At 46.2% G+C, this 25,970-nt stretch overlaps 1 protein-coding gene across 1 annotated transcript; it reads right to left on the bottom strand.

Annotated features, from left to right (window-relative positions):
* Window positions 1-1,792: 1,792 nt before the first annotated feature.
* On the bottom strand, window positions 1,793-7,972 carry LOC148521386 (ly6/PLAUR domain-containing protein 2-like). Its single transcript, XM_088475223.1, has 4 exons — window positions 7,912-7,972; window positions 5,701-5,817; window positions 2,002-2,171; window positions 1,793-1,891 (listed from the first exon to the last, which is right to left on the bottom strand). The coding sequence occupies exons 1-4, from the start codon at window positions 7,970-7,972 to the stop codon at window positions 1,793-1,795; spliced, it is 447 nt and encodes a 148-aa protein (XP_088331349.1).
* Between the last annotated feature and the right edge of the window lie 17,998 nt (window positions 7,973-25,970).

The raw sequence follows: 25,970 nt of genomic DNA, 5'->3' as shown, positions 1-25,970 counted from the left end.
TTCTCTGCCATCAATGTCAAAAGTAGTTAACATTGGGTGACCACCATAGATGTTTTTAAAACATCAATGATCGATGGCCATCCCAACCCTATGGTATTATTGCAGAAAACAGAGGGCAGAAAGAGGGATGCACACGTCTATTGTTTGTTTAAGCACAAAAGTTATCTGTGTACTGTATATTGCAATTAAGGTGTTTTTTTTTACTGTCGGTTCTATACTATGGAGTGGGAGACATACACAATTGACAGCAGTACACTTATATTATAATGATTAAGTACTACATTCAGACACTTTATGTAGAAATGATTTTATTGACAGAGGGAAGAAAATGAAGAAAAAGTTGTAACAAGTATGAAGTATGACTGCACTGTACTGTATTTTCTGATGTCAGCGTGACCTGGGCATGACATCACTACTCTGTGCTGCTGGGGGACCCTGCTTCCTCCGCTATCTAAGGATCACACTGTGACTCTCTACTCTCTTTAACCACTTAACTGACAATTATTTTTTTTTACAAAAACATCAAAAACTGTAGTTTTTAAAAAAATATATTTAATTCAGAAAAATGATAATACTATAAGTTAGTTTCAGTGTTTATAACTGTAACAAACGTACTGTAGCCCTCGTCTATTAGTAGCTGCTCCTCTTAACCTAGTGTCAATATTCCAATTAAATTATTTTACCTGCAAGAGATAAGCCTAGATGTCATTCCCCACAAAATTATTTTCAAAATGAGTTTAATGTACAGTCATAGGGGTAGATGAACTAAGCCGTGTAGAGTGATAAAGTACCAACCAATCAGCTCCTAAAATGTCACTTTACAGGCTGTATTTGAAAAATAACAGTTAGGAGCTGATTGGTTGGTAGTTTATCACTCTCCACTTTATTACTCTCCACGGCTTAGTGCATCTCCCGTGTGATATCGGCACTGATGCGTAAAGCTCATTCAATACTATAGTTTTGATACGGAGAAGTGTATAAATGATGGATGTGGGATATTCCAGTTACAGGATGGGACTATGGAGCTCATTCAGAGCCGCTCGTAAGCGGCCGCTCGTTCGTTCCGAGTGATGTTCACACATCTGCGCATGCGTATGGGTTGTAATACGCATGTGCGAACCAGTCAGTGCGGTCAGAAATCATGTGCTCGCTAAATAGCGAATGCCTGCTAATTTGAGTGACACGGTGAGGCGTTTGTGGGTGGTAACAGGGGAAGGTGCTTGAAAACGGGGAGTGGAGATCAGAACACAGCGTGCCAAACGGTCAAAACGGGCGTTTTAAGGGTGTGCATAATTAACAAAGCAGCGTCATTGACCACGTCATTTGATTGTTTTTTAGTCTGAATTGCTCGCATGATTGCGGTAGGAAAATCCAGCCACAAGAATAGCGAGCAGTTCAGACGCCGTTCGATGTACTCGATTAATCTAATACATAGCGGACATGACGTATGATTCGAGCGGCCAGGGTTTTTTTTTCAAAATAACAACCGCATGTTTTGTTCGCTCGTTCAGACATAGAGGCGTCAACAGACCGCAAAGAGCGCACGGTCAATTTAAATAGCCAGCCCCTTTTTCTGAACGAGCGAGCGCAAATAGCGTCCGGCTCTGAATCAGGCCCTATGCCAGTTCCTGTCACACACAAAGACAGTCACACCCACTTATATGTACTAAGGCTCACATGTATGTTCCTATATTCTATTCTGTACTAGCTAAAGTTTGACACATTCACATTCATATCACTCATATTAGTGCATACATAGTATTGTTACAGCCAGATTCCTACACGCGTTTCGCTAGTGTAATACTTTGCCCAGGTAAGAAAGGCCTACATAGGTCTGTGACTTTCTCTTAATGTTATTGTCAGAGGACAGCTGAGTCCTCCTTTTTGAAGTCTAATTAAGGGAGATAATGTTAAAGTAAAACATTTTAGCATCACTTAATACTGGTCGGTATGTTATTATCTCCAAGCAAGGAGCAGGACAGCAGCTGTGCTCCCAATCACAGAGGTTTCCCAGATGGTGACTTTGGTACCCGGCGCTTTGCTGAGAATGTTACACAGGTCTTCCTGGCAGCAGAGAGTGGGTCTTGTTACCCCCAAGTTATTGGGGTTACTTGCATCACAGTGCTCGGCACAACCACGGACCACAAGCCTATTATTTTGGAAGGGGTAACCTTAAAGAAACAACACATGGAGCTTTAATGACCATTCCCATCCTTTTCACTTAAAGATAGAATTCAAGTTACTGCATTGTTATGTGGAAAATAAGTTGTCAACGATTATGAATATATGTATAAAGGTTATACAGGGCAGATAGAAGCTCAGTGACCAATTCCCAACCAATCACACTTATTATCTTAGCAGACGAGAGGGACCTGCAGTAATCCTAGCCTATCATAGACATGGAAGAGAGGCCGCACCCAGCATAGCATAGACATGGAAGAGAGGCCGCACCCAGCATAGCATAGACATGGAGGAGAAGAGGCCGCACCCAGCATAGCATAAACATGGAGGAGAGGCCGCACCCAGCCTATCATAGACATGGAAGAGAGGCCGCACCCAGCATAGCATAGACATGGAGGAGAGGCCGCACCCAGCATAGCATAGACATGGAGGAGAAGAGGCCGCACCCAGCACAGCACAGACATGGAGGAGAGGCCGCACCCAGCATAGCATAGACATGGATGAGAGGCCGCACCCAGCACATAACAGACATGGAGGAGAAGAGGCCGCACCCAGCATAGCATAGACATGGAGGAGAGGCCGCATCCAGCATAGCATAGACATGGATGAGAGGCCGCACCCAGCCTAGCATAGACATGGAAGAGAGGCCGCACCCAGCCTATCATAGACATGGATTAGAGGCCGCACCCAGCTTAGCATAGACATGGAGGAGAGGCCGCACCCAGCCTATCATAGACATGGAGGAGAGGCCGCACCCAGCCTATCATAGACATGGAGGAGAGGCCGCACCCAGCCTAGCATAGACATGGAATAGAGGCCGCACGAGGCATAGCATAGACATGGAATAGAGGCCGCACCCAGCCTAGCATAGACATGGAGGAGAGGCCGCACCCAGCCTAGCATAGACATGGAGGAGAGGCCGCACCCAGCGTAGCACAGACATGGAGGAGAGGCCGCACCCAACATAGCACAGACATGGAGGAGAAGAGGCCGCACCCAGCATAGCATAGACATGGAAGAGAGGTTACACCCAGCATAGCATAGACATGGAGGAGAGGCCGCACCCAGCATAGCATAGACATGGAAGAGAGGCCGCACCCAGCTTAGCATAGACATGGAGTAGAGGCCGCACCCAGCATAGCACAGTCATGGAGGAGAAGAGGCCGCACCCAGCATAGCATAGACATGGAGGAGAGGCCGCACCCAGCATAGCATAGACATGGAAGAGAGGCCGCAGCCAGCATAGCATAGACATGGAGGAGAGGCCGCACCCAGCATAGCATAAACATGGAGGAGAAGAGGCCGCACCCAGCACAGCACAGACATGGAGGAGAGGCCGCACCCAGCATAGCATAGACATGGATGAGAGGCCGCACCCAGCACAGCACAGACATGGAGGAGAAGAGGCCGCACCCAGCATAGCATAGACATGGAGGAGAGGCCGCACCCAGCATAGCATAGACATGGATGAGAGGCCGCACCCAGCCTAGCATAGACATGGAAGAGAGGCCGCACCCAGCCTATCATAGACATGGATTAGAGGCCGCACCCAGCTTAGCATAGACATGGAGGAGAGGCCGCACCCAGCCTATCATAGACATGGAGGAGAGGCCGCACCCAGCCTATCATAGACATGGAGGAGAGGCCGCACCCAGCCTAGCATAGACATGGAATAGAGGCCGCACCAGGCATAGCATAGACATGGAATAGAGGCCGCACCAGGCATAGCATAGACATGGAGGAGAGGCCGCACCCAGCGTAGCACAGACATGGAGGAGAGGCTGCACCCAGCATAGCACAGACATGGAGGAGAAGAGGCCGGAACCCAGCATAGCATAGACATGGAAGAGAGGTCACACCCAGCATAGCATAGACATGGAGGAGAGGCCGCACCCAGCATAGCATAGACATGGAAGAGAGGCCGCACCCAGCTTAGCATAGACATGGAGGAGAGGCCGCACCCAGCATAGCACAGTCATGGAGGAGAAGAGGCCGCACCCAGCATAGCATAGACATGGAGGAGAAGCCGCACCCAGCATAGCATAGACATGGAGGAGAAGAGGCCGCACCCAGCACAGCATAGACATGGAGGAGAAGAGGCCGCACCCAGCATAGCATAGACATGGAGAAGAAGAGGCCATACCCAGCGTAGCATAGACATGGAGGAGAGGCCGCACCCAGCATAGCACAGACATGGAGGAGAAGAGGCCGCACCCAGCATAGCATAGACATGGAGGAGAAGAGGCCGCACCCAGCGTAGCATAGACATGGAGGAGAAGAGGCCGCACCCAGCGTAGCATAGACATGGAGGAGAAGAGGCCGCACCCAGCGTAGCATAGACATGGAGAAGAGGCCGCACCCAGCGTAGCATAGACATGGAGGAGAGGCCGCACCCAGCATAGCATAGACATGGAGGAGAAGAGGCCGCACCCAGCATAGCATAGACATGGAGGAGAAGAGGCCGCACCCAGCGTAGCATAGACATGGAGGAGAAGAGGCCGCACCCAGTGTAGCACAGACATGGAGGAGAAGAGGCCGCACCCAGCCTAGCATTGACATGGAAGAGAGGCCGCACCCAGCATAGCATAGACATGGAAGAGAGGCCGCACCCAGCCTAGCACAGACATGGAAGAGAGGCCGCACCCAGCATAGCACAGACATGGAAGAGAGGCCGCACCCAGCATAACACAGACATGGAAGAGAGGCCGCACCCAGCATAGCATAGACATGGAGGAGAAGAGGCCACACCCAGCATAGCGTAGACATGGAGGAGAAGAGGCCACACCCAGCATAGCATAGACATGGAGGAGAAGAGGCCGCACCCAGCGTAGCACAGACATGGAGGAGAAGAGGCCGCACCCAGCATAGCACAGACATGGAGGACAAAAGGCCGCACCCAGCGTAGCACAGACATGGAGGAGAAGAGGCCGCACCCAGCGTAGCACAGACATGGAGGAGAAGAGGCCGCGCCCAGCGTAGCAGAGACATGGAGGAGAAGAGGCCGCACCCAGCGTAGCACAGACATGGAGGAGAAGAGGCCGCACCCAGCGTAGCACAGACATCCCAGCGTAGCACAGACATGGAGGAGAAGAGGCCGCACCCAGCATAGCACAGACATGAAGCAGAAGAGGCCGCACCCAGCGTAGCACAGACATGGGGAAGAAGAGGCCGCACAAATATCACAGGTAAGGAGCTGCCGACTGCTGCACCTCCCTATCTGTGGGTGACACTCTGTGTGAGGGAGCTGCATACACTGAATGAGTTACATTATGTTTTAGAGCCCTCCTAACAATTGGTGGCCTAGGTGACCACCGATGTGTGCCTAATGGTAGAACTAGCATTGACCTTAAAATACACTATAAAAGTATAGCCATATTATGGGATGTCTGCAGTTTGTTGGGAATTCCATTCTCTTTCTCCATTTCCTGCATCCCGTCCCCTGTATTTGGCTGTGTAAATTAGACCTTTAGACAATGATGTTAGCAGTGCATGGTGAGATAGTTTGGGGTTTGCGATTACCTCCTGGTCCATAGACGGTAGTAGAGCACCAGCTCTGCTGATCTGTACAGTTCTGTTTGGTTGTGCACTGAAGAGCAGGAGTGGGGGACGGGCAGAAGTAACATTCCAAACCCTGAGCTGGAAACAAACAAAAGTCAAAACTTTCCTTCATTTTATTAGTGCAGTTCCAGGCTGGCAGGAGATATCTGTGATACTAGTGTATGGGGACAGCGGCCATTCCGGGAGAGGAAGGTAAGCAGGAGATATCTGTGATACTAGTGTATGGGGACAGCGGCCATTCCGGGAGAGGAAGGTAAGTAGGAGATATCTGTGATACTAGTGTATGGGGACAGCGGCCATGCCGGGAGAGGAAGGTAAGCATGAGATATCTGTGATACTAGTGTATGGGGACAGCGGGCCATTCCGGGAGAGGAAGGTAAGCAGGAGATATCTGTGATACTAGTGTATGGGGACAGAGGGCCATTCCGGGAGTGGAAGGTAAGCAGGAGATATCTGTGATACTAGTGTATGGTGACAGCGGCCATTCCGGGAGAGGAAGGTAAGCAGGAGATATCTGTGATACTAGTGTATGGGGACAGCGGGCCATTCCGGGAGAGGAAGGTAAGCAGGAGATATCTGTGATACTAGTGTATGGGGACAGCGGGCCATTCCGGGAGAGGAAGGTAAGCAGGAGATATCTGTGATACTGGTGTATGGGGACAGCGGGACATTCCGGGAGAGGAAGGTAAGCAGGAGATATCTGTGATACTAGTGTATGGGGACAGCGGCCATTCCGGGAGAGGAAGGTAAGCAGGCGATATCTGTGATACTAGTGTATGGGGACAGCGGGCCATTCCGGGAGAGGAAGTGATACTAGTGTATGGGGACAGCGGGCCATACCGAGAGAGGAAGGTAAGCAGGAGATATCTGTGATACTATCTATGGGGACAGCGGGCCATTCCAGGAGAGGAAGGTAAGTAGGAGATATCTGTGATACTAGTGTATGGGGACAGCGGGCCATTCCAGGAGAGGAAGGTAAGCAGGAGATATCTGTGTTACTAGTGTATGGGGACAGTGGGCCATTCCGGGAGAGAAAGGTAAGCAGGAGATATCTGTGATACTGGTGTATGGGGACAGCGGGACATTCCGGGAGAGGAAGGTAAGCAGGAGATATCTGTGATACTAGTGTATGGGGACAGTGGGCCATTCCGGGAGAGAAAGGTAAGCAGGAGATATCTGTGATACTGGTGTATGGGGACAGCGGGACATTCCGGGAGAGGAAGGTAAGCAGGAGATATCTGTGATACTAGTGTATGGGGTGTATATCTCTGATATCTCCTGCTTTACCTTCTTGGTGAATGGCCCAATAACTTAATTTTTACAATTGCAAGTGAAAATGTTAATTTTCTCCTGCTTTTGTAAAAATTAGGTGATGATGAATAGGCCCCTACAGTAAGCCGCTATTATAAAAAAAAAGTCTTGGGGGTAAATTTACTGAAATGAGAGTTTTTAGAAGTGGAGATGGGCCCTACACTCTGGACAAAACAATGCTTGCACACCTATTGTTATGGCTCCAACTCAATGCCCTTGTGGAAGCATTGGGCCCTATAATCATAGAATATACTAGATTAGATTACCATGATTCAATGTTGTATCTGATTTATGAGCTCTACAAAGTATGTCTGAACTAGGCAATTCTCCATTTTTAATGTCTCTTTAATAAATCATCCATGTAATACACAGATAATTTCTGATGACTATTCCCAAAACGGATGTATATCATTTATATATTGGCTATGTACTATTTTAGTTGTTAAAAAGCCTTGGATGGAGATAATGTACCAACCTATCAGCTCCTAACTGTCATTTTGCAAACACATCCTGTAAAGGGACAGTTAGGAGCTGCTTGGCTGGTACTTTAACGCTGTCCGCTTTAGCTCCATCAAAGGATTAATAAAAGTCGTGTTTAGCCTTTGGTTGACTATGCATGCTGGGGCTTGTAGTTAACCTACAGCTAGATACCTACAGGTTGTCTTCATGTGGCTTAGATAAAAGACCTGTTACATTTACATAATACACTGATACAATTTACTATCATGCAACATTTTCATATCTTGTTAAATATTTCCAGTACTTTTGCTGAAGTGATCACGACATAATGTAAAACACATCACGCTAAGCGTCTAAAACACAAAATAGCCCATTTCCTAAGAGCAGTCTCGTCCTTCTCACCTAGATCCAGGAAGAGGACGGTCGCAGCTGCCGCCAGACCGATCACAGCGAAGCTCTTCATGACTCGCACAATCTGTGCTGCGTGTTCTGACTTCCATGGAGGTCTCTTTATTTTATACCGATCGTTGGCCCATTATTACCGCTGTTATTGCATTTAATGAGTAATGAAGGATGATGAATAAGAGGTTTTATTTTGACTCATTAGATGAATAAAGACCGGTCTCCATTCATGTTGTACATTCTATAACGTAGGAGACAGTTTGCACTATAATCTAAAGAAGACTATAAACAGACAATAATAAACATTTGTCCACAGATCCCTGTATGATTATAGAAATGACTCTTATAATTGCTGTTTGTCATGTTCATGCAGCTGGTAATAACTAGGGAATTTATAGTACATTAAAAGTAAAACTGTCCCTCCCTGATATGAGATCTGAAATGTCCTAACAATACTTTAAATTAAACCTGTTATTTCTCTGTATTTGTAAATAGTGAGAAGGGGGGTAGCGATTCCACACAACTTGTGCGTCTTGCGAAGCGATGGACGTAGTGCCGATATTTACACAGGCGAACGATGTTTTGCTACTGCTCCAGGTCTCCCTTACTGCCGCTCTCTGGTGGTGAACGCAACTGCGTATGGCATCGATGACACTTGAGAACAGGTTTGCAATCCCTGGACGTCTTAGGGTGGAGACTGAGATGTGTCCTAAAATGATAGTAAAAAGGGGCTGTTTCATGGGCGTATTATGGGCTTCTGGGAACGCTGCTGCGTTCCCAATCGCAGTGCCAATGTTTCAGAGGCCAAGTTTAGTTGGACTTGATGAAAGTTTCTATAGTAGTCCCTAGGGTGCCACAAATGTTGATTGTGGGCCCGATGCTGTTTCGATGTTGGATTGTTTACAATCTACATCTTAAAAGCACAGACCCCCGGAAGGGTAGGCACGTCTCCCGTATTTCTGCCCACTTCCTAGTGAAGTGGCCAGAATTGGGAGCATCTCCGCGGCGATCGTGGGTCTCCATGTAGGGGGCGGGGCTTAATGACGCAAATCTTTATGATGACACCTATAGAACATACTGGAGCATCAGATGAGGCCTGTAATATTTATTTTACAACTCTAGAACATACTGGCGTATCAGACACAAAACTATTAGTAATATTTATTTTACACCTATAGAACATTCTGGAACATCAGACACAAAACTATCAGTAATATTTATTTTACAGAAGAAAAATCAAAAGGAAGAAGCGCTAACCAAAATTAGTATCACAATTTTAATCAAATTAAAACAGAATGAATATAACATAAACTTGTCTGAGAATAAAAAGTTTCAGCTGATCCCAATAAACAATGGTAAAATGAATAAATAACACAATATTGAGGTACAGAAAATCAATACAATAAAAACCGTACAAAATAATGGCCCTCATTCAGAGCCGCTCGTTAGCGGCAGTACGCTCGTTCCGAGCGATGTTCGCACATCTGCGCATGCGTACGGTTTTTAGTACGCATGCGCGAACCAGTCAGTGCGGCCGAAAATCGTTTGTACGCTATATAGCGAGTGCCTGCTATTTTGAGTGACAGAATGAGGCGTATGTGGGTGGTAACAGGGGAAGGTGCTTGAAAACGGGGGAGTGGAATTCGAACGCAGGCGTGCTTAAAGGTCAAAACGGGCGTTTTAAGGGTGTGAATAATTAATCCAGCAGCGTCATTGACCACGTCACTTGGTTTTTTTAAACTCAGAACTGCTCGCAAAATAGCGGTTGAAAAAACCAACCACAAGAATAGCGAGCAGTTCATACGCTGTACGATGTACTCGATTAATCAAATAAATAGCGGACATGACGTATGGTGCGAGCGGCCAGGGGGCGTTTTTATCAAATAAACGAGCGTATGTTTTGCTCGCTCGTTCAGACTTAGAGGTGTGAACAGACTGCAATTTGCGAACGGATCATTTGAATAGCCACCCCTTGTTTTTGAACGAACGACCGCAAATAGCGAACGGCTCTGAATGAGGGCCAATATATGCAATTGGCTACATAAATGGTTAATTCCTTCTATCTCCCATTCAGATATGCGACTTAAAACTAGGGGTGTGCACCGGCCACTTTTTGTGTTTTGGTTTTGGATCTGGATCTTTCTTCGTGTTTTGAATCTGGATTGGTTTTGCCAAAACTACCCTTCCGTGTTTTGAGTTCTGGGCTTTGTGTTTTGGATCTGTATTTTTTTTTAAAAAAGCATAAAAACAGCTAAAATCACAGAATTTGTTGGTTTCTCTGCTCCTATTCAATTATTAACCTCAATAACCTTCATTTCCACTCATTTCCAGTCTATTCTGAACACCTCACACCTCACAATATTGTTTTTATGGCCAAAAGGTTGCACCGAGGTAGCTGGATGACTATGCTAAGCGACACGAGTGGGCGGCACAAACACGTGGCCCATCTAGGAGTGACACTGCAGTGGCAGACAGGATGGTAGTTTGAAAAACTAGGCCCCAAACAGTACATAATGCAAAGAAAAAAAAGAGGTGCAAGATGGAATTGTCCTTGGGCCCTCCCACCCACCCTTATGTTGTATAAACAGGACATGCACACTTTAACAAACCAATCATTTCAGCGCCAGGGTCTGCCACATGACTGTGGCTGAAATGATTGGTTCGTTTGGGCCCCCACAAAACAAGCTGGCAATTAATCTGTCCCTGCACAAACTGGCTCTACGGAGGCAAGATGTCATCCTCATCCTCCTCATCCACCGATTCCTTGGATAAAACAGGAAAAAGGGATTTAGGTGTCCCTGGACTGCTTACAGTCTTAGCCAAAGTTTCTGAACTTGACAGTAACTTTTTATGAACGCGCTGCAGGTGCCGTATAAGAGAGGATGTTCCTAGGTGGTTGACGTCCCTACCCCTACTTATTTCACCTTTACATATGGTACATATGGCAAGACAGTTGTTGTCCGGATTTGGATAGAAATATTGCCAGACCAAAGAGGTGGAATGTTTGGCCTTCTGCCCAGGCATGACCGTGATGGGCTTTTTCATCCCACGGACAACAACTGTCTCCCCCGGAGCCTGATTTAAACAAACCACATCACCATCAGAATCCTCCTCGCCAACTTCCTCCTCAGCGCCAGCTACACCAGTATCCTCATCCTGTTGTACTTCAACAGTGACATCTTCAATTTGCATATCAGCAAGTGGACTGTGGGTGCTCCTTTCAGCACTTGCAGGGGGCGTGCAAATGGTGGAAAGTGCCACCTCTTCCCGTCCAGTGCTGGGAAGGTCAGGCATCGTAATCGCCACCACACTTGGACTCTCCTTGGGCATTTGTGATGTCTTCTTAGAACGCACAGTTCTTCGCTGTGCTTTTGCCAGCTTAACTCTTTTGATTTTTTTAGTGGGAGGAGGGCTTCCATCGTCATGTGAAGCTGAACCACTAGTCATGAACATAGGGAAAGACCTTAGCCGTTCCTTGCAACTCCGTGTCATAAATGGCATATTGGCAAGTTTACGTTTCTCTTCAGATGATTTAAAAGTTTTTTTCAAGGTCATTTTCCTGAATTTTGTCATTTGGGATTGTATGTGCCCTCTACTATGACATTGGGCATAGGCCTTGGCAGACGACGTTGATGGCATGTTATCGTCTATGTCATGACTAGTGGCAGCAGCTTCAGCACTAGGAGGAAGTGGTTCTTGATCTTTCCCTATTTTATTTTTATCGGAGAAAGTTTGGTCCTCCATTTATGTTATATTGATATATACGTGCGGCTAAGGCGCACACAAACACAGAAAATTATTTTTTATTTTTGTTGGAGACTAGTGCACTTTGTGGGTTACACCACCCTTTAAGAAATGAGCCAGCCAGCCCTTTACTTATGGGACACAGGCGCACGCTTGGCGCTGCTCCTTTGTTGATGCACGTGCAGCCACAGTGCACACAATTCACAAACACAGAAAATATTTTTTTATTTTGTTTGCAGTGTACTTTGGGGGTTACAGCACCCTTTAATGGTCAAGCCAGCCGGCCCTTTACTTATGACACAGGCGCACGCTTGGCACTACTTTGTTGATGCACGTGCGGCTACTGCGCACACAATTCACAAACACAGAAAATATTTTTTTATTTTGTTTGGAGTGTACTTTGGGGGTTACAGCACCCTTTAACGGTCAAGCCAGCCGGCCCTTTACTTATGACACAGGCGCACGCTTGGCACTACTTTGTTGATGCATGTGCGGCTACTGCGCACACAATTCACAAACACAGAAAAAATATATATTTTTTTAGCACTTGGGGGTGCACCCCTGATGGACAGAGCACCCCATGGACACTTTAGGACTGGGACACTGCACAGGACTTTGGAGTGGACACAGCCCCTATGGACAACTGACTGCACAACACAGTCCAGCCAGCCCCTATGGACTTTGAAGTAGTGGACACAGCCCCTATTAACAACAGCAGCACAGCACAACACAGCCAGCCCCTATGGACTTTGAAGTAGTGGACAACAGCAGCACAGCACAACACTACACTACACAGCCCTAACTCCCACCCTCCCTCTTCACTGTCCACAGCCGAGTGAGAAAATGGCGCCAACGCGGGTACCTTATATAGGATCCAAAACCCGCGAGACCCGGAAGGCGGGATGATGACGTTTTGCCTCGATTTCAGATCCGAGTCAGGCGGGAAAAGTCGAGCCTGACTCGGATCGGCCTCGGATCGGGGGGGCTCGGGGGGTTCGGATTTCAGAAATCCGAACCCGCTCACCCCTACTTAAAACCAATGAATAAAGGAAAATCTGCCACAATTCCTAGATCTATTTTAATGAGGGAATCCTCCAGTTCCTAGAGTGGTAAAAATCCCTTGTTGAAGGAGAATATTATGGGCTCTATTTACTACAATCCGCATATTGAATTCAGATTGTAGTGTGATATTAACGACTGAATTCGCATTGCGAATTCAGGCAATATCACAGGGATTTACTACAAATCCCTTGTAGGGACAGAGCTTGCGATAAAGCTCTGTCCCAGCGAATCCCCTTCGCAGCCTTATCACAGTATTTTTGCAAAAAATACCATGATTAATTGCCCGCGCATGCGCCGACCGACCGCCGCTGCTACCCCCCCGGCGCTAAGGCCCGCCCCCAGCACAAAGCCCCTCCCCGTGATCGCGGACCCCCACGACCCCCCCTATCCCCCCTCGCGACCCCTCCTCCCTTAATTACACTTACCTGCATGATCCGGGAGACCAGCTGACCGGAGGGGAGTCATCACCGAATGCCCGATCACCGGTCCCTGGAGTCAGGTAAGTGAATTTTTTTTTTTACCAATTTTTTTTTACAGTGATCAGCTTGCGGTCTGTTTAGACCACACAGCTGATTACAGGGACCGACTCCCGGCTCTGCTCTCCCCATTAAAGCGGAGCAGGAGTCCGGTAACCGGGGGAGACCCTGGATAACGCCACCTCCAGGTGACGTTATTATCACAGGGCTTTCCCCGATATTTTTTTACAATTTATTTTTAGTAACTGTGGTCGGATCACATTTCCCATTACAGATATGGGAAATGCCATCTACTTACTAAAAATATGTGATAATTAGGGGTTGGAGCAGAATTTTACGAATTCTACTCCAATTGCCCTGTAATAACTATAGGTGATACTAAAATAATGTGAAAAGGGTGTGAAAACACAAAACAGCCTTATTCACTTTATTTTAGTCAAAATAATGTTAATAAATAGAGCTCTAAGGGGGTCATTCAGACCCACTCGCGAGCGGCAGTACGCTCGCAAGCGGGTCGATGTTCCCCACTGCGCATGCGCGAGACCCGACGAGCGACGCGCTTTCCATCGCTCCGGGTCTCGCACCAAAGGGGGCGTGCTGTCGATGTTGATTGACAGCACGCTCCCTTTGGTGGGCGTGCCGGGGGCGTGCCTGCCAGACGGAGGCGTTCCCATGGGAACGCCTACCGTCTGAAGCCGGCCCCACTGACATCACTAGTGATCTCAGTGGGAGTGATTTTGGCTCTGATAGAGCCAAAATCACTCCAGGGCTTGTGGCAGGGAGACCCTACCGCAGGGTCTCCGTCGCAAGTCCGATGGTCGCGATGGTCAAGACCATCGCGACCATCTTTTTGGACGCTCGTATATGCTGTGGGTGGTGACCCACAGCTATACAAGCGTCCAGGAGGACGCTCCATTTTCATGGAGGAGGGCCCTGATTCAGAACGAGCGCTCTGGTCAGAGCGTTCAGCTCTGAATCAGGGCCTAAATGTGAACACAATTAATTAATTAAATTTGGGAACTTCTCATAATAGGTCAATTTGTGCAGTTTCCTTCTTCTTGATAAAGTCTCGCAGCACTGTATTTGTGACAAGATGCAGACACAATTTGATAAAAAAAAACACCTGTGATGTTTTAATCTGCTGGCAACCGAAACACTAGTTCAAATCTTTCATCCTGCAGCTGTCAGACTGCAATCAATTAATAGATTCGGGTACAGATGAATGTAACTAAAGGCCCCCATACATCAGAGATTGATTGCAGCAATCGTGCAATTTGCAATCGATTGTGTATAAAAATCTTTCCCTTTTTCAATCGATTGTGGCAATTCTCCAATCGATTGAAAAAGGGAAAGATTTTTATACACAATCGATTGCAAATTGCACGATTGCTGCAATCAATCTCTGATGTATGGGGGCCTTTAGTGTGGATTAATTCACCTTAGATTGCATGTATCAAACTTTTGTGATCAAACTAGCAGCTTGACATATAAGATGTTAATATTTCAACAGCTATTGACAGTGTTCAGTGTGTTGGTGAGTGCTGCTTACCGCTACCTTAGACGGGGACCTCCGGAGGTCTATAATGCTCTATAATAATGGATGATTAATCCAGAGAAGTTTGGCTGCTAGTGAACGGTGTGAACCGTAGGAACAGCACGCTGGTGCGGTCCAGGAGGCTGATGCCCGCTCTGATGGGAGAGAGCTGTTAGCCAGGTAACGTCCTTAGTGGTGAACAACCAGAGGGGGTGGAGCTTGACGCGTTTCTCAGCCACGAACAAGGGGCTGATTTTCCTTTATTCATTGGTTCTAAGTCGCATATCTGAATGGGAGATCGAAGGAATTAACCATTTATGTAGCCAATTGCATATATTATTTTATACAGTTTTTATTGCATTGATTTTCTGTACCTCAATATTGTGTTATTTATTCATGTAAAGATTGTTAATTGCATCAGCTGAAACTTTTTATGCTCAATCAATTTTAACTTATATTAATTCTGTTTTAATTTGATTAAAATTGTGATTCTAATTTTGGGTAGCGCTTCTTCCTTTTGATTTTTCTTCTGTTGAACTTTTGCATAAGGTCCAGCCCCTTATACATAGCAGCAGCAACCAATATTCAAGTATCAGAAATTATTTAATTAATTGCAAAGAGTTTTGAGTCACGCTAGCGCCTGGTGAGGTTCTCCTCTGTGTGTTTTATATTTATTTTACACCTATAGAACATACTGGAGCATCAGACACGTCTGTAATATTTATTTACACCTATAGAACATACTGGAGCATCAGACACGTCTGTAATATATACTTTTACACCTATAGAACATACTGGAGCATCAGACACGTCTGTAATATTTATTTACACCTATAGAACATACTGGAGCATCAGACACGTCTGTAATATTTATTTACACCTATAGAACATACTGGAGCATCAGACACATCTGTAATATTTATTTACACCTATAGAACATACTGGAGCATCAGACACGTCTGTAATATTTATTTACACCTATAGAACATACTGGAGTATCAGACATATAAACATAATAGATAGTTCAAACTAGGGGTGTGCACCGGCCACTTTTCGTGTTTTGGTTTTGGATCTGGATCTTTCTTCGTGTTTTGGATCTGGATTGGTTTTGCCAAAACCACCCTTCCGTGTTTTGGGTTCTGGGTTTTGTGTTTTGGATCTGTATTTTTTTGAAAAAAAGCATAAAAACAGCTAAAATCATAGAATTTGTGGGTTTTTCTGCTCCTATGCTATTATTAACCTCAATAACCTTAATTTCCACTCATTTCCAGTCTATTCTGAACACCTCACACCTCACAATAGTGTTTTTATGTCCAAAAGGTTGCACCGAGGTAGCTGGATGACTATGCTAAGCGACACGAGTGGGCGGCACAAACACGTGACCCATCTAGGAGTGACACTGCAGTGGCAGACAGGATGGCAGTTTGAAAAACTAGGCCCCAAACTGTACATAATGCAAAGAAAAAAAAGAGGTGCAAGATGGAATTGTCCTTGGGCCCTCCCACCCACCCTTATGTTGTATAAACAGGACATGCACACTTTAACAAACCAATCATTTCAGCGCCAGGGTCTGCCACACAACTGTGGCTGAAATGATTGGTTCGTTTGGGCCCCAACAAAACAAGCTGGCAATTAATGTGTCCCTGCACAAACTGGCTCTACGGAGGCAAGATGTCATCCTCATCCTCCTCATCCACCGATTCCTCACCCTCTTCAGTGTGTACATCCTCATCCTCACAGAGTATTAATTCGTCCCAGCTGGAACCATAGGTCCCTCTGTACGTTCTGGAGGCTGGTCTCCCTGGAAGAGTTGATAATTCATTTTATGAACATCATCTTCTCCACATTTTGTGGAAGCAACCTCCTACGCCTTTCGCTGACAAGGTTCCCGGCTGCACTAAACACTCTTTCGGAGTACACACTGGAGGGGGGGCAACTCAGGTAAAATAGAGCCAGTTTGTACAGGGACCTCCAAATTGCTTCTTTTTCCTGCCAGTACAGGTACGGACTGTCTGACATGCCTACTTGGATGCTGTCACCGATGTAATCCTTTAACAGACAGACGCACGCTTGTCGCTGCTGCTTTGAGGATGCAAGTGCGGCTACAGCCCACACAATTCACAAAGACAGAAAAAAAAAGAACAATATTTTAATTGTTTGTGTAGCACACTTTGAGGGTGTCACCACCCTTTAACAGACAGACGCACGCTTGTCGCTGCTGCTTTGAGGATGCAGGTGGAATCTAGACGGGATTTGGAACAGAGGACACACTACCTCCATCAATTGTCTAAATCCCACTGCACTAATGGCGGATACCGGACGCACGTCTAACACCAACATAGCAGTCAAGGCCTCAGTTATACGTTTTGCTTCAGGATGACTGCTGTCGTACTTCATCCTCATCGCTAGGGACTGTTGGAGGGTCAATTGTTTAGTAAAAGTAGTGATGTTCCTACTTCCTCTCTGGGATGATGAACAACTCCCAGCAGCAGCAACAGCACTAGGAGGAAGTGGTTCTTGATCTTTCCCTATTTTATTTTTATCGGAGAAAGTTTGGTCCTCCATTTATGTTATATTGATATATACGTGCGGCTAAAGCGCACACAAACACAGAAAATATTTTTTATTTTTGCTGGAGAGTAGTGCACTTTGTGGGTTACACCACCCTTTAAGAAATGAGCCAGCCGGCTCTTTACTTATGGGACACAGGCGCACGCTTGGCGCTGCTGCTTTGTTGATGCACGTGCAGCCACAGTGCACACAAGTCACAAACACAGAAAATATATATTTTTTTGTTTTGGAGTGTACTTTGGGGGTTACAGAACCCTTTAACGGTCAAGCCAGCCGGCCCTTTACTTATGACACAGGCGCACGCTTGGCACTACTTTGTTGATGCACGTGCGGCTACTGCGCACACAATTCACAAACACAGAAAATAATTTTTTTTTTGGTTTGGACTGGAGTGTACTTTCGGGGGTTACAGCACCCTTTAACGGTCAAGCCAGCCGGCCCTTTACTTATGACACAGGCGCACGCTTGGCACTACTTTGTTGATGCACGTGCGGCTACTGCGCACACAATTCACAAACACAGAAAATAATTTTTTTTTTGGTTTGGACTGGAGTGTACTTTTGGGGTTACAGCACCCTTTAACGGTCAAGCCAGCCGACCCTTTACTTATGACACAGGCGCACGCTTGGCACTACTTTGTTGATGCACGTGCGGCTACTGCGCACACAATTCACAAACACAGAAAATAATTGTTTTTTTGCTTTGGACTGGAGTGTACTTTGGGGGTTACAGCACCCTTTAACGGTCAAGCCAGCCGGCCCTTTACTTATGACACAGGCGCACGCTTGGCACTACTTTGTTGATGCACGTGCGGCTACTGCACACACAATTCACAAACACAGAAAATAATTTTTTTTTTGGTTTGGACTGGAGTGTACTTTCGGGGGTTACAGCACCCTTTAACGGTCAAGCCAGCCGGCCCTTTACTTATGACACAGGCGCACACGCTTGGCACTACTTTGTTGATGCACGTGCGGCTACTGCGCACACAATTCACAAACACAGAAAATAATTTTTTTTTTGGTTTGGACTGGAGTGTACTTTGGGGGTTACAGCACCCTTTAACGGTCAAGCCAGCCGGCCCTTTACTTATGACACAGGCGCACGCTTGGCACTACTTTGTTGATGCACGTGCGGCTACTGCGCACACAATTCACAAACACAGAAAATAATTTTTTTTTTGGTTTGGACTGGAGTGTACTTTCGGGGGTTACAGCACCCTTTAACGGTCAAGCCAGCCGGCCCTTTACTTATGACACAGGCGCACGCTTGGCACTACTTTGTTGATGCACGTGCGGCTACTGCGCAGACAATTCACAAACACAGAAAATAATATTTTTTTTTGGTTTGGACTGGAGTGTACTTTCGGGGGTTACAGCACCCTTAACAGTCAAGCCAGCCGGCCCTTTACTTATGACACAGGCGCACGCTTGGCACTACTTTGTTGATGCACGTGCGGCTACTGCGCACACAATTCACAAACACAGAAAATAATTTTTTTTTTGGTTTGGACTGGAGTGTACTTTCGGGGGTTACAGCACCCTTTAACGGTCAAGCCAGCCGGCCCTTTACTTATGACACAGGCGCACACGCTTGGCACTACTTTGTTGATGCACGTGCGGCTACTGCGCACACAATTCACAAACACAGAAAATAATTTTTTTTTTGGTTTGGACTGGAGTGTACTTTGGGGGTTACAGCACCCTTTAACGGTCAAGCCAGCCGGCCCTTTACTTATGATACAGGCGCACGCTTGGCACTACTTTGTTGATGCACGTGCGGCTACTGCGCACACAATTCACAAACACAGAAAATAATTTTTTTTTTGGTTTGGACTGGAGTGTACTTTCGGGGGTTACAGCACCCTTAGTCAAGCCAGCCGGCCCTTTACTTATGACACAGGCGCACGCTTGGCACTACTTTGTTGATGCACGTGCGGCTACTGCGCACACAATTCACAAACACAGAAAATAATTTTTTTTTGGTTTGGACTGGAGTGTACTTTGGGGGTTACAGCACCCTTTAACGGTCAAGCCAGCCGGCCCTTTACTTATGACACAGGCGCACGCTTGGCACTACTTTGTTGATGCACGTGCGGCTACTGCGCACACAATTCACAAACACAGAAAATATATTATTTTTTTAGCACTTGGGGGGAGCACCCCTGATGGACAGAGCACCCCTTTAGGACTGGGACACTGCACAGGACTTTGGAGTGGACACAGCCCCTATGGAGAACTGACTGCACAACACAGTCCAGCCAGCCCCTATGGACTTTGAAGTAGTGGACACAGCCCCTATTAACAACAGCAGCACAGCACAACACAGCCGGCCCCTATGGACTTTGAAGTAGTGGACAACAGCAGCACTACACTACACTACACTACACAGCCCTAACTCCTATTCTCCCTCTTCACTGTCCACAGCCGAGTGAGAAAATGGCGCCGACGCGGGTACCTTTATATAGGATCCAAAACCCGCGAGACTCGGAAGGCGAGATGATGACGTTTTGTCTCGATTTCAGATCCGAGTCAGGCGGGAAAAGTCGAGCCTGACTCGGATCGGACTCGGATCGGGGGGGCTCGGGGGGGTTCGGATTTCAGAAATCCGAACCCGCTCACCCCTAGTTCAAACAGCTATGAGATGCCTGAATTTAATTACTGCATAATGGGGACCACTCCTGGGGCCATGCATAGGGAGGACCACTACAGGGGGCACTGTATAGGGGGCACCACTACTGGGGGCACTGTATAAGGGGCACTACTGAGGGCACTGCAGAGGGGGGCAGTTACGGGACATAATTAAAATTGTAGGAGGGGCAGTTATGGGTCATAGTTGTGTGAGGAGGGGGCAGAGTTTAAATACCGTAGTTTAATTTTTTAATGTGGCCCACACTGCCTTAAAGGTTTAAGACCCCTGATATAGAGCATACTGGAGCATCAGACAAGGCCTGTAATATAAACATATAGAATACTGGAGAAGCAGACATATACCTGTAATAATTATTTTAAACCTAAAGAGCATACTGGAGCATCACACAAGGCCTGTAATATTTATAGTACACCTATAGAACATACTGGAGAATATGACATATGTCTGTAATATTTACTTTATATCTATAGAACATACTGGAGCATCAGACACATCCCTGTATAATTAATTCGACACCTATAGAACATACTAGACTAGAGCATCAGACAGGTGCCTGTAATAGTTATACCTGTAATATTTAATTTACACCTATTCAGCATACTGAAGCATCAGACAAGGCGTGTAATATTTATTTATACATATAGAAAATACTGGAGCATCTGACACATGCCTGTAATATTTTTGTACACTTATAGAACATACTGTATTTTGCACCTATAGAACATATTGGAGTATCAAACACATGCCTGTAATATTTATAGTACACCTATAGAACATATTGGAGGATCAGGCACAGGTCTGTAATTGTTATTTTACACCTATAGAACATACTGGAGCATCAGACACAGGCCTGTAATATTTATTTACACCTATAGAACATACTGGAGCATTGGACACATAAGTACCTCTAATATATATTTTACACCTATAAAACATACTGGGGCAGGTTATGTATGAGATACCGGTGCTCAGGATCCCGGCTGTCAAAATCCCGACGCCAGATACAGATGCGCGTGACTGTCGCTATGCTACCTGTAAGATCTAATAACAGACCTAGAATGCAGCCAGGAACAGCAGGAGCTTTCATCAAGGACCCTCGGAAAGAATACTTGGGATTACAGGGTGGTTCTGGCACTTCCTATGATATATTTATAGTTGTGTCTTCCTGGTATTTTTTCTCAAGAATATGTGAAAGAAAGAAACAATATATAGTTTACAAACGTAAAAAATCGTATTTCTCATGAGAGATGGATGTACACTCACCTTTTAGAAGTGAGTCATAGACGTTGGACCCAATTTTCACCGTGGTCCTGCGGTGGTTACGGAGTTCAAAACTGATCTTTGTCAATGAAGTTGTTCATTTGCTCCTAATCGTCATATATTTTAGATGGGGAATACAAATTTGGGACTGATGGAGGGAAGAGCAGCACGTCACCTGGCTGACCAGCTCAAAGCCCCATGGGAACTGCCTGGGCTGGGTGGAGCTGCATGCTCAGCAGCTGTGGCTGCAGTCAGTGTAGTGCACATTCGAGGGTGCAGAGGGGGGGCTGCTGCCAGCCAGTGGCGGGAGGGTGGCGGCTGTTACCGGCCAGCAGCTGCAGTGCAAGTTATGGGGGTCCTGGTGGCTATTTTCCGACACAGCGCAAGCCCATACAAAGATGTCCCTGCTGGCAATGCCTCATGGGATTTGTAGTTTATCTATTACTGCTCAGAGTCTGAGCAGTAAAACTTAAACTACAAATCCCATGCCACTTCTGATCCTTATCTGGCCAGCCAGGTTCCTTGGGCTGACAGATGACTGTATGTAGCTGCCGCGGCCATGTCCCGGCTGGCGCCTGCAGTTCACCCTGTGACTGGCCTCTGCTCTGGAACCAGTCCTGCAGCACACTCTAAACTCCATCAGCCGGGGCACATGCCCCTCCAGCCCCCCCTAGTTGCACCTCTGATATACCCAATACAAGGTCCTACACATTTCCGTAATATACTCACCTTGAATGGGATATGGTGTGAGCCTTGGACATTTATAAAGGTGTGTTTAGTACACCAGACCCCAAAAAGTAGAAAAAGACCATAAAAATACAATCTTCTTTAGAAGAAATAAAAATAGCAAAAAATGCAAAATTTTTAAGAATAAACAATCACAAAACCCCAATTTTTTTTTGTAATTTTTTTTTAAAATATATGTAGAAAAAGTAAAACTGAAGAAAATGATGAATGAGTGAAGTGTTGGAAGTTTTGTATACCTAGCAACGCGTTTCTCAGACCCGACGTCTGCTTCCTCAGGCTCAAACTCCCGACGCTGGCATCCCGACAAGATTAGGATACTGATATCTGTTGGTAGGTATCCTAACCCTCCCCCTCTCCTTACCCCTAACGATCCCTCCCTGGTGCCTAACCCTAACTATCACCCTAGTGCCTAACCCATAACCCTCCCCCTAACCCCCACTACTTACCTTCGGGATTCCGGCACCAGTATTCTGAGTGCCGGCATTCCCTGTGCTGGGATACTGAACATATCCCCATCGGACACATAAGTAGCAGTAATATTTATTTTACACCTATAGTGCAAGCTTTATTGTCTACATAAGTACATTGACTACATTACATTGGTTACATAAGTACCTGTAATATTTATTTTACACCTATAGAACATACTGGGGCATCAGACACATAAGTACCAGTAATATTTATTTTACATTTACAGAACATGATGGAGAATCGGACACATAAAATATATAAATATATTGAGACTGTACCATATAATACGACAAGGTCGGTTCTGCACATTGTATATAACAGTCTCAGTTGTTTGTCTGCTCACATTGCACAGATGAGTTTATGTACAGTGAAATAATATTAGACTAACGCCATTGGTACAACTCATTCTTTCCGCCGCTTACAATGCAGTGTAGGTTATAACGGCCAAAACTGAAACGGATGTGATGAGAAAGCTGACTGTCACAGTTGCGTCGGAACTGTCTTTACAGTCAGTGCTGGAGTTATCGGTGGTGGTGCCATTGAGCCCTTGGCGGTTGCAAAGATCCAGGTTGCAGCATAAAACTTTCTTGGTAATTCCAATCCAGTTCTGGCCGGTAGGGATGCAGGTCTGGGCACACTGCCGCACCACAATTTCATTCCCTGTGAATGGAAAACCTGCAACAATACAGCATATCTCAGATTATACCATACTGGGATAAGCGTAGACGCTATTATGCTACAACTTTGTCCTTCAAGCTTCATCCAGAGGTTCCTCAAATACGTCCTATATAGATTACATAAGATTTTCTCTATTTTGCCCTGTTCTGGATTGAGGAAGATGTGTAGTATACACAACCAAAATGTTTTTACAAGTCTGACTTATTGCCTTATAAGGACAAATTTATCTAAATGAAAACCACTATTGCTGGTGAAAATTAATGTTTTTTGTTGGCGATAGGGATTTTTTAAAATTGTCATCAATATAAGGGGGTTGCTACCTGGAAATAACTATGAGAATGTTAAGTCTTCCCTGTGCTTTTGCCTATTTATCAACCATCGCGGCAGTACTTGTACCAGCATACAGTGATAGAGTGCCACAGAATTGACTGAGGTACTAATTAAGCCACTTGTGCTCAAGCATGATTATCCTTAAAGCCTGGAGTGTTAGGGTGCCTAGAGGTCCGAGTTTGGGAATCACAGAGTTAAAGGGATAATTAGCGTCAGGAGTGTCAATAAATGGACGATAGACATTCACTACCAAAACATGGTCTGGTGTGAGAACCAATGCCGTGCCTCGATCAAAGGAGATTTCTGAGGAGCTCAGAGAAAAGTTGTAAATGGTCATCTGACTGGATAAGAATATAAAGACTTTGGTCTTCACCAGTCCACTGTATAGCAGATTGTGTAGATATGGAGAAAATATTATCACCATAGTCACTCTCCCCAAAGCAGTTGTCCAACACAAACCACCCCAAGAGCAAATCATACAGAGTAATATTCCAGGAGATAACACAGAGCCCCAGGGTAATGTCCAAGGATCTGCCAGCCTCTCTTGCACTGGCTAATGTCAGCATTCTCTAGACACTGAACAAGAACAGTGTACATGGATGATAGCATGGAGGAAGCCATCACCGTCCAAGTAGAACATTGCTGACCATTTATAGTTTGCTAAAAACCTTCTGGATGAGCCAGAAGACTACTCTCTAGTCTAAAAAAAATAACAATTTGGCTTAAATGAGAAACGTTATGTATGGAACAAAAATAACCACTATGTCCCAAAATAAGAACCTTGCCTCATCTGTGAGATGCAGAGGTGGCAGACCGCTTGCCATCAATGATGGGACTATGAGTTCTGAATTGTACCAGCAAATTACTCAGGAGAATGTCATGGTTAAAGGAGAAAAAACTTCCAGACCTTGACCCAACTGAAAATTGGTGGCAGGACCTGATTTCGGGCATGCAAGAAATCCCACCAACATCCATGAGCAGAAGCAGTTCTGTAATGAGAAATGGGCCACAATTCCTCCAAGCGACGCACGGGACTGATCAACCATTACCGTCATTGTTTGATTGAAGTCATTGCTGCTTAAGGGGGTCACACAAATGACTGAATACGAGGGATTCACATACTATTTTCCTACTCTGCAAAGTAATTTAATGTTGGAATAAATTAATGAAATATCCTTTTGCGCTTTATTATGTTTTTTTTGTCTATTATTTATCTATTATTATGACTTAGATGTAGATCTGAGCACTTTTAAGCTGACATTTATTCAGAAATTCTGAAAATTCTAAAGGGTTCATAAACTTTCTAGCACTACCATATTTATACTTTTGGTGCCATTGCAAGATAGCTGCAGTAAAAGTAATCACCCATTAAAAATTATTTATTATTGAAACAATTACTTACTTTTTTTTAGCAGTGCTGGGGGAGATGTAGAAAGATTCAGAGAGAGCTAAAGTGGACTAGTTGCCCATAACAACCAAAAAGCATCTGTCATTTAATAGGGAATCGGTATGTAATCCCCCCGGCTGCAAATCACGACAGCGCTAGCCCGGCAGGGGTGGAGATCCTGACTGCTTCTAAAGGTAAGTAACCCTAATCTACCCCCCCTAACCCTAACCCTCCCTTAGGGTGCCTAAAGCTAACCCCCCCTCCCCAGTGTCTAACCCTAACCCCCCTCTTAAGTGCCTACATCTAACCACCCCTTCCCCGCTGCCTTAACCTAAGTCTCCCGGGGGGGGGGCTAACCCTAACCTCCCCCCCGGGGTGCCTAACTCTAACCCCCCTTTCCCCTAGCCTAAACCTAAGTCTCCCGGGGGAGTGCCTAACCCTAACCTCCCCCTCCGTGGGTGCCTAACCCTCCGTTCCCCTAGCCTAAACCTAACCTTCCCGGGGGGGTGCCTAACCCTAAGTCCTACCCAGGAGCCCCTAACCTAAGCCCCCCCCCCCGGCTGTCTGCGCCTGGTGCCAGGGGCTGGCTGGCAACTTTTAGCCTGGGGGGCAAATGCATTCAGGCGGCCCTGGCAGAGGAGTAGCGTGTAGCCAGGGTGCCTGAAGAACGTGCGTGCTACGGCGCCCCCCCCTCAAGTGTTCCAGGGAGGAGGCTGGCCTTATGGGATTAATGTAAAGTAAAAATAAAGATTAGGGACAGCCCTGTCTTGGTGCCCATATGCAGTGCCCCCCTGTGCCCCAAGAGAGGACCCCCTTATGCAGGCCTCCAGTAGTGCCCCCAGTAGTGATCCCCCCTATGCAGTGCCCCTTATACAGTGCCCCCAGTAGTGGTACCCCCTGTGCAGTGACCCTTGTGCCCCCAGTAGTAAGCCCCTTATATAGTGCCCCCAGTAGTGGTATCCCTTATGCAGTGCCCCTTATACAGTGCCCCCAGTAGTGGTACCCCCTGTGCAGTGACCCTTGTGCCCCCAGTAGTAAGCCCCTTATATAGTGCCCCCAGTAGCAGTCCACACCCCATGCAGTGCCCCCAATAGTGGTAACCCTTATGCAGTGCCCCTTAAATAGTGGCCCCAGCTGTAATCTCCCC

This window comes from Taudactylus pleione, unplaced genomic scaffold (assembly GCF_031769625.1).
Source record: "Taudactylus pleione unplaced genomic scaffold, aTauple2 ptg000168l, whole genome shotgun sequence".
Classification (NCBI taxonomy): Eukaryota; Metazoa; Chordata; class Amphibia; order Anura; family Myobatrachidae; genus Taudactylus; species Taudactylus pleione.
Note: the sequence above shows the minus strand (reverse complement) of the source record. Positions and strands in the feature narration are given on the sequence as shown.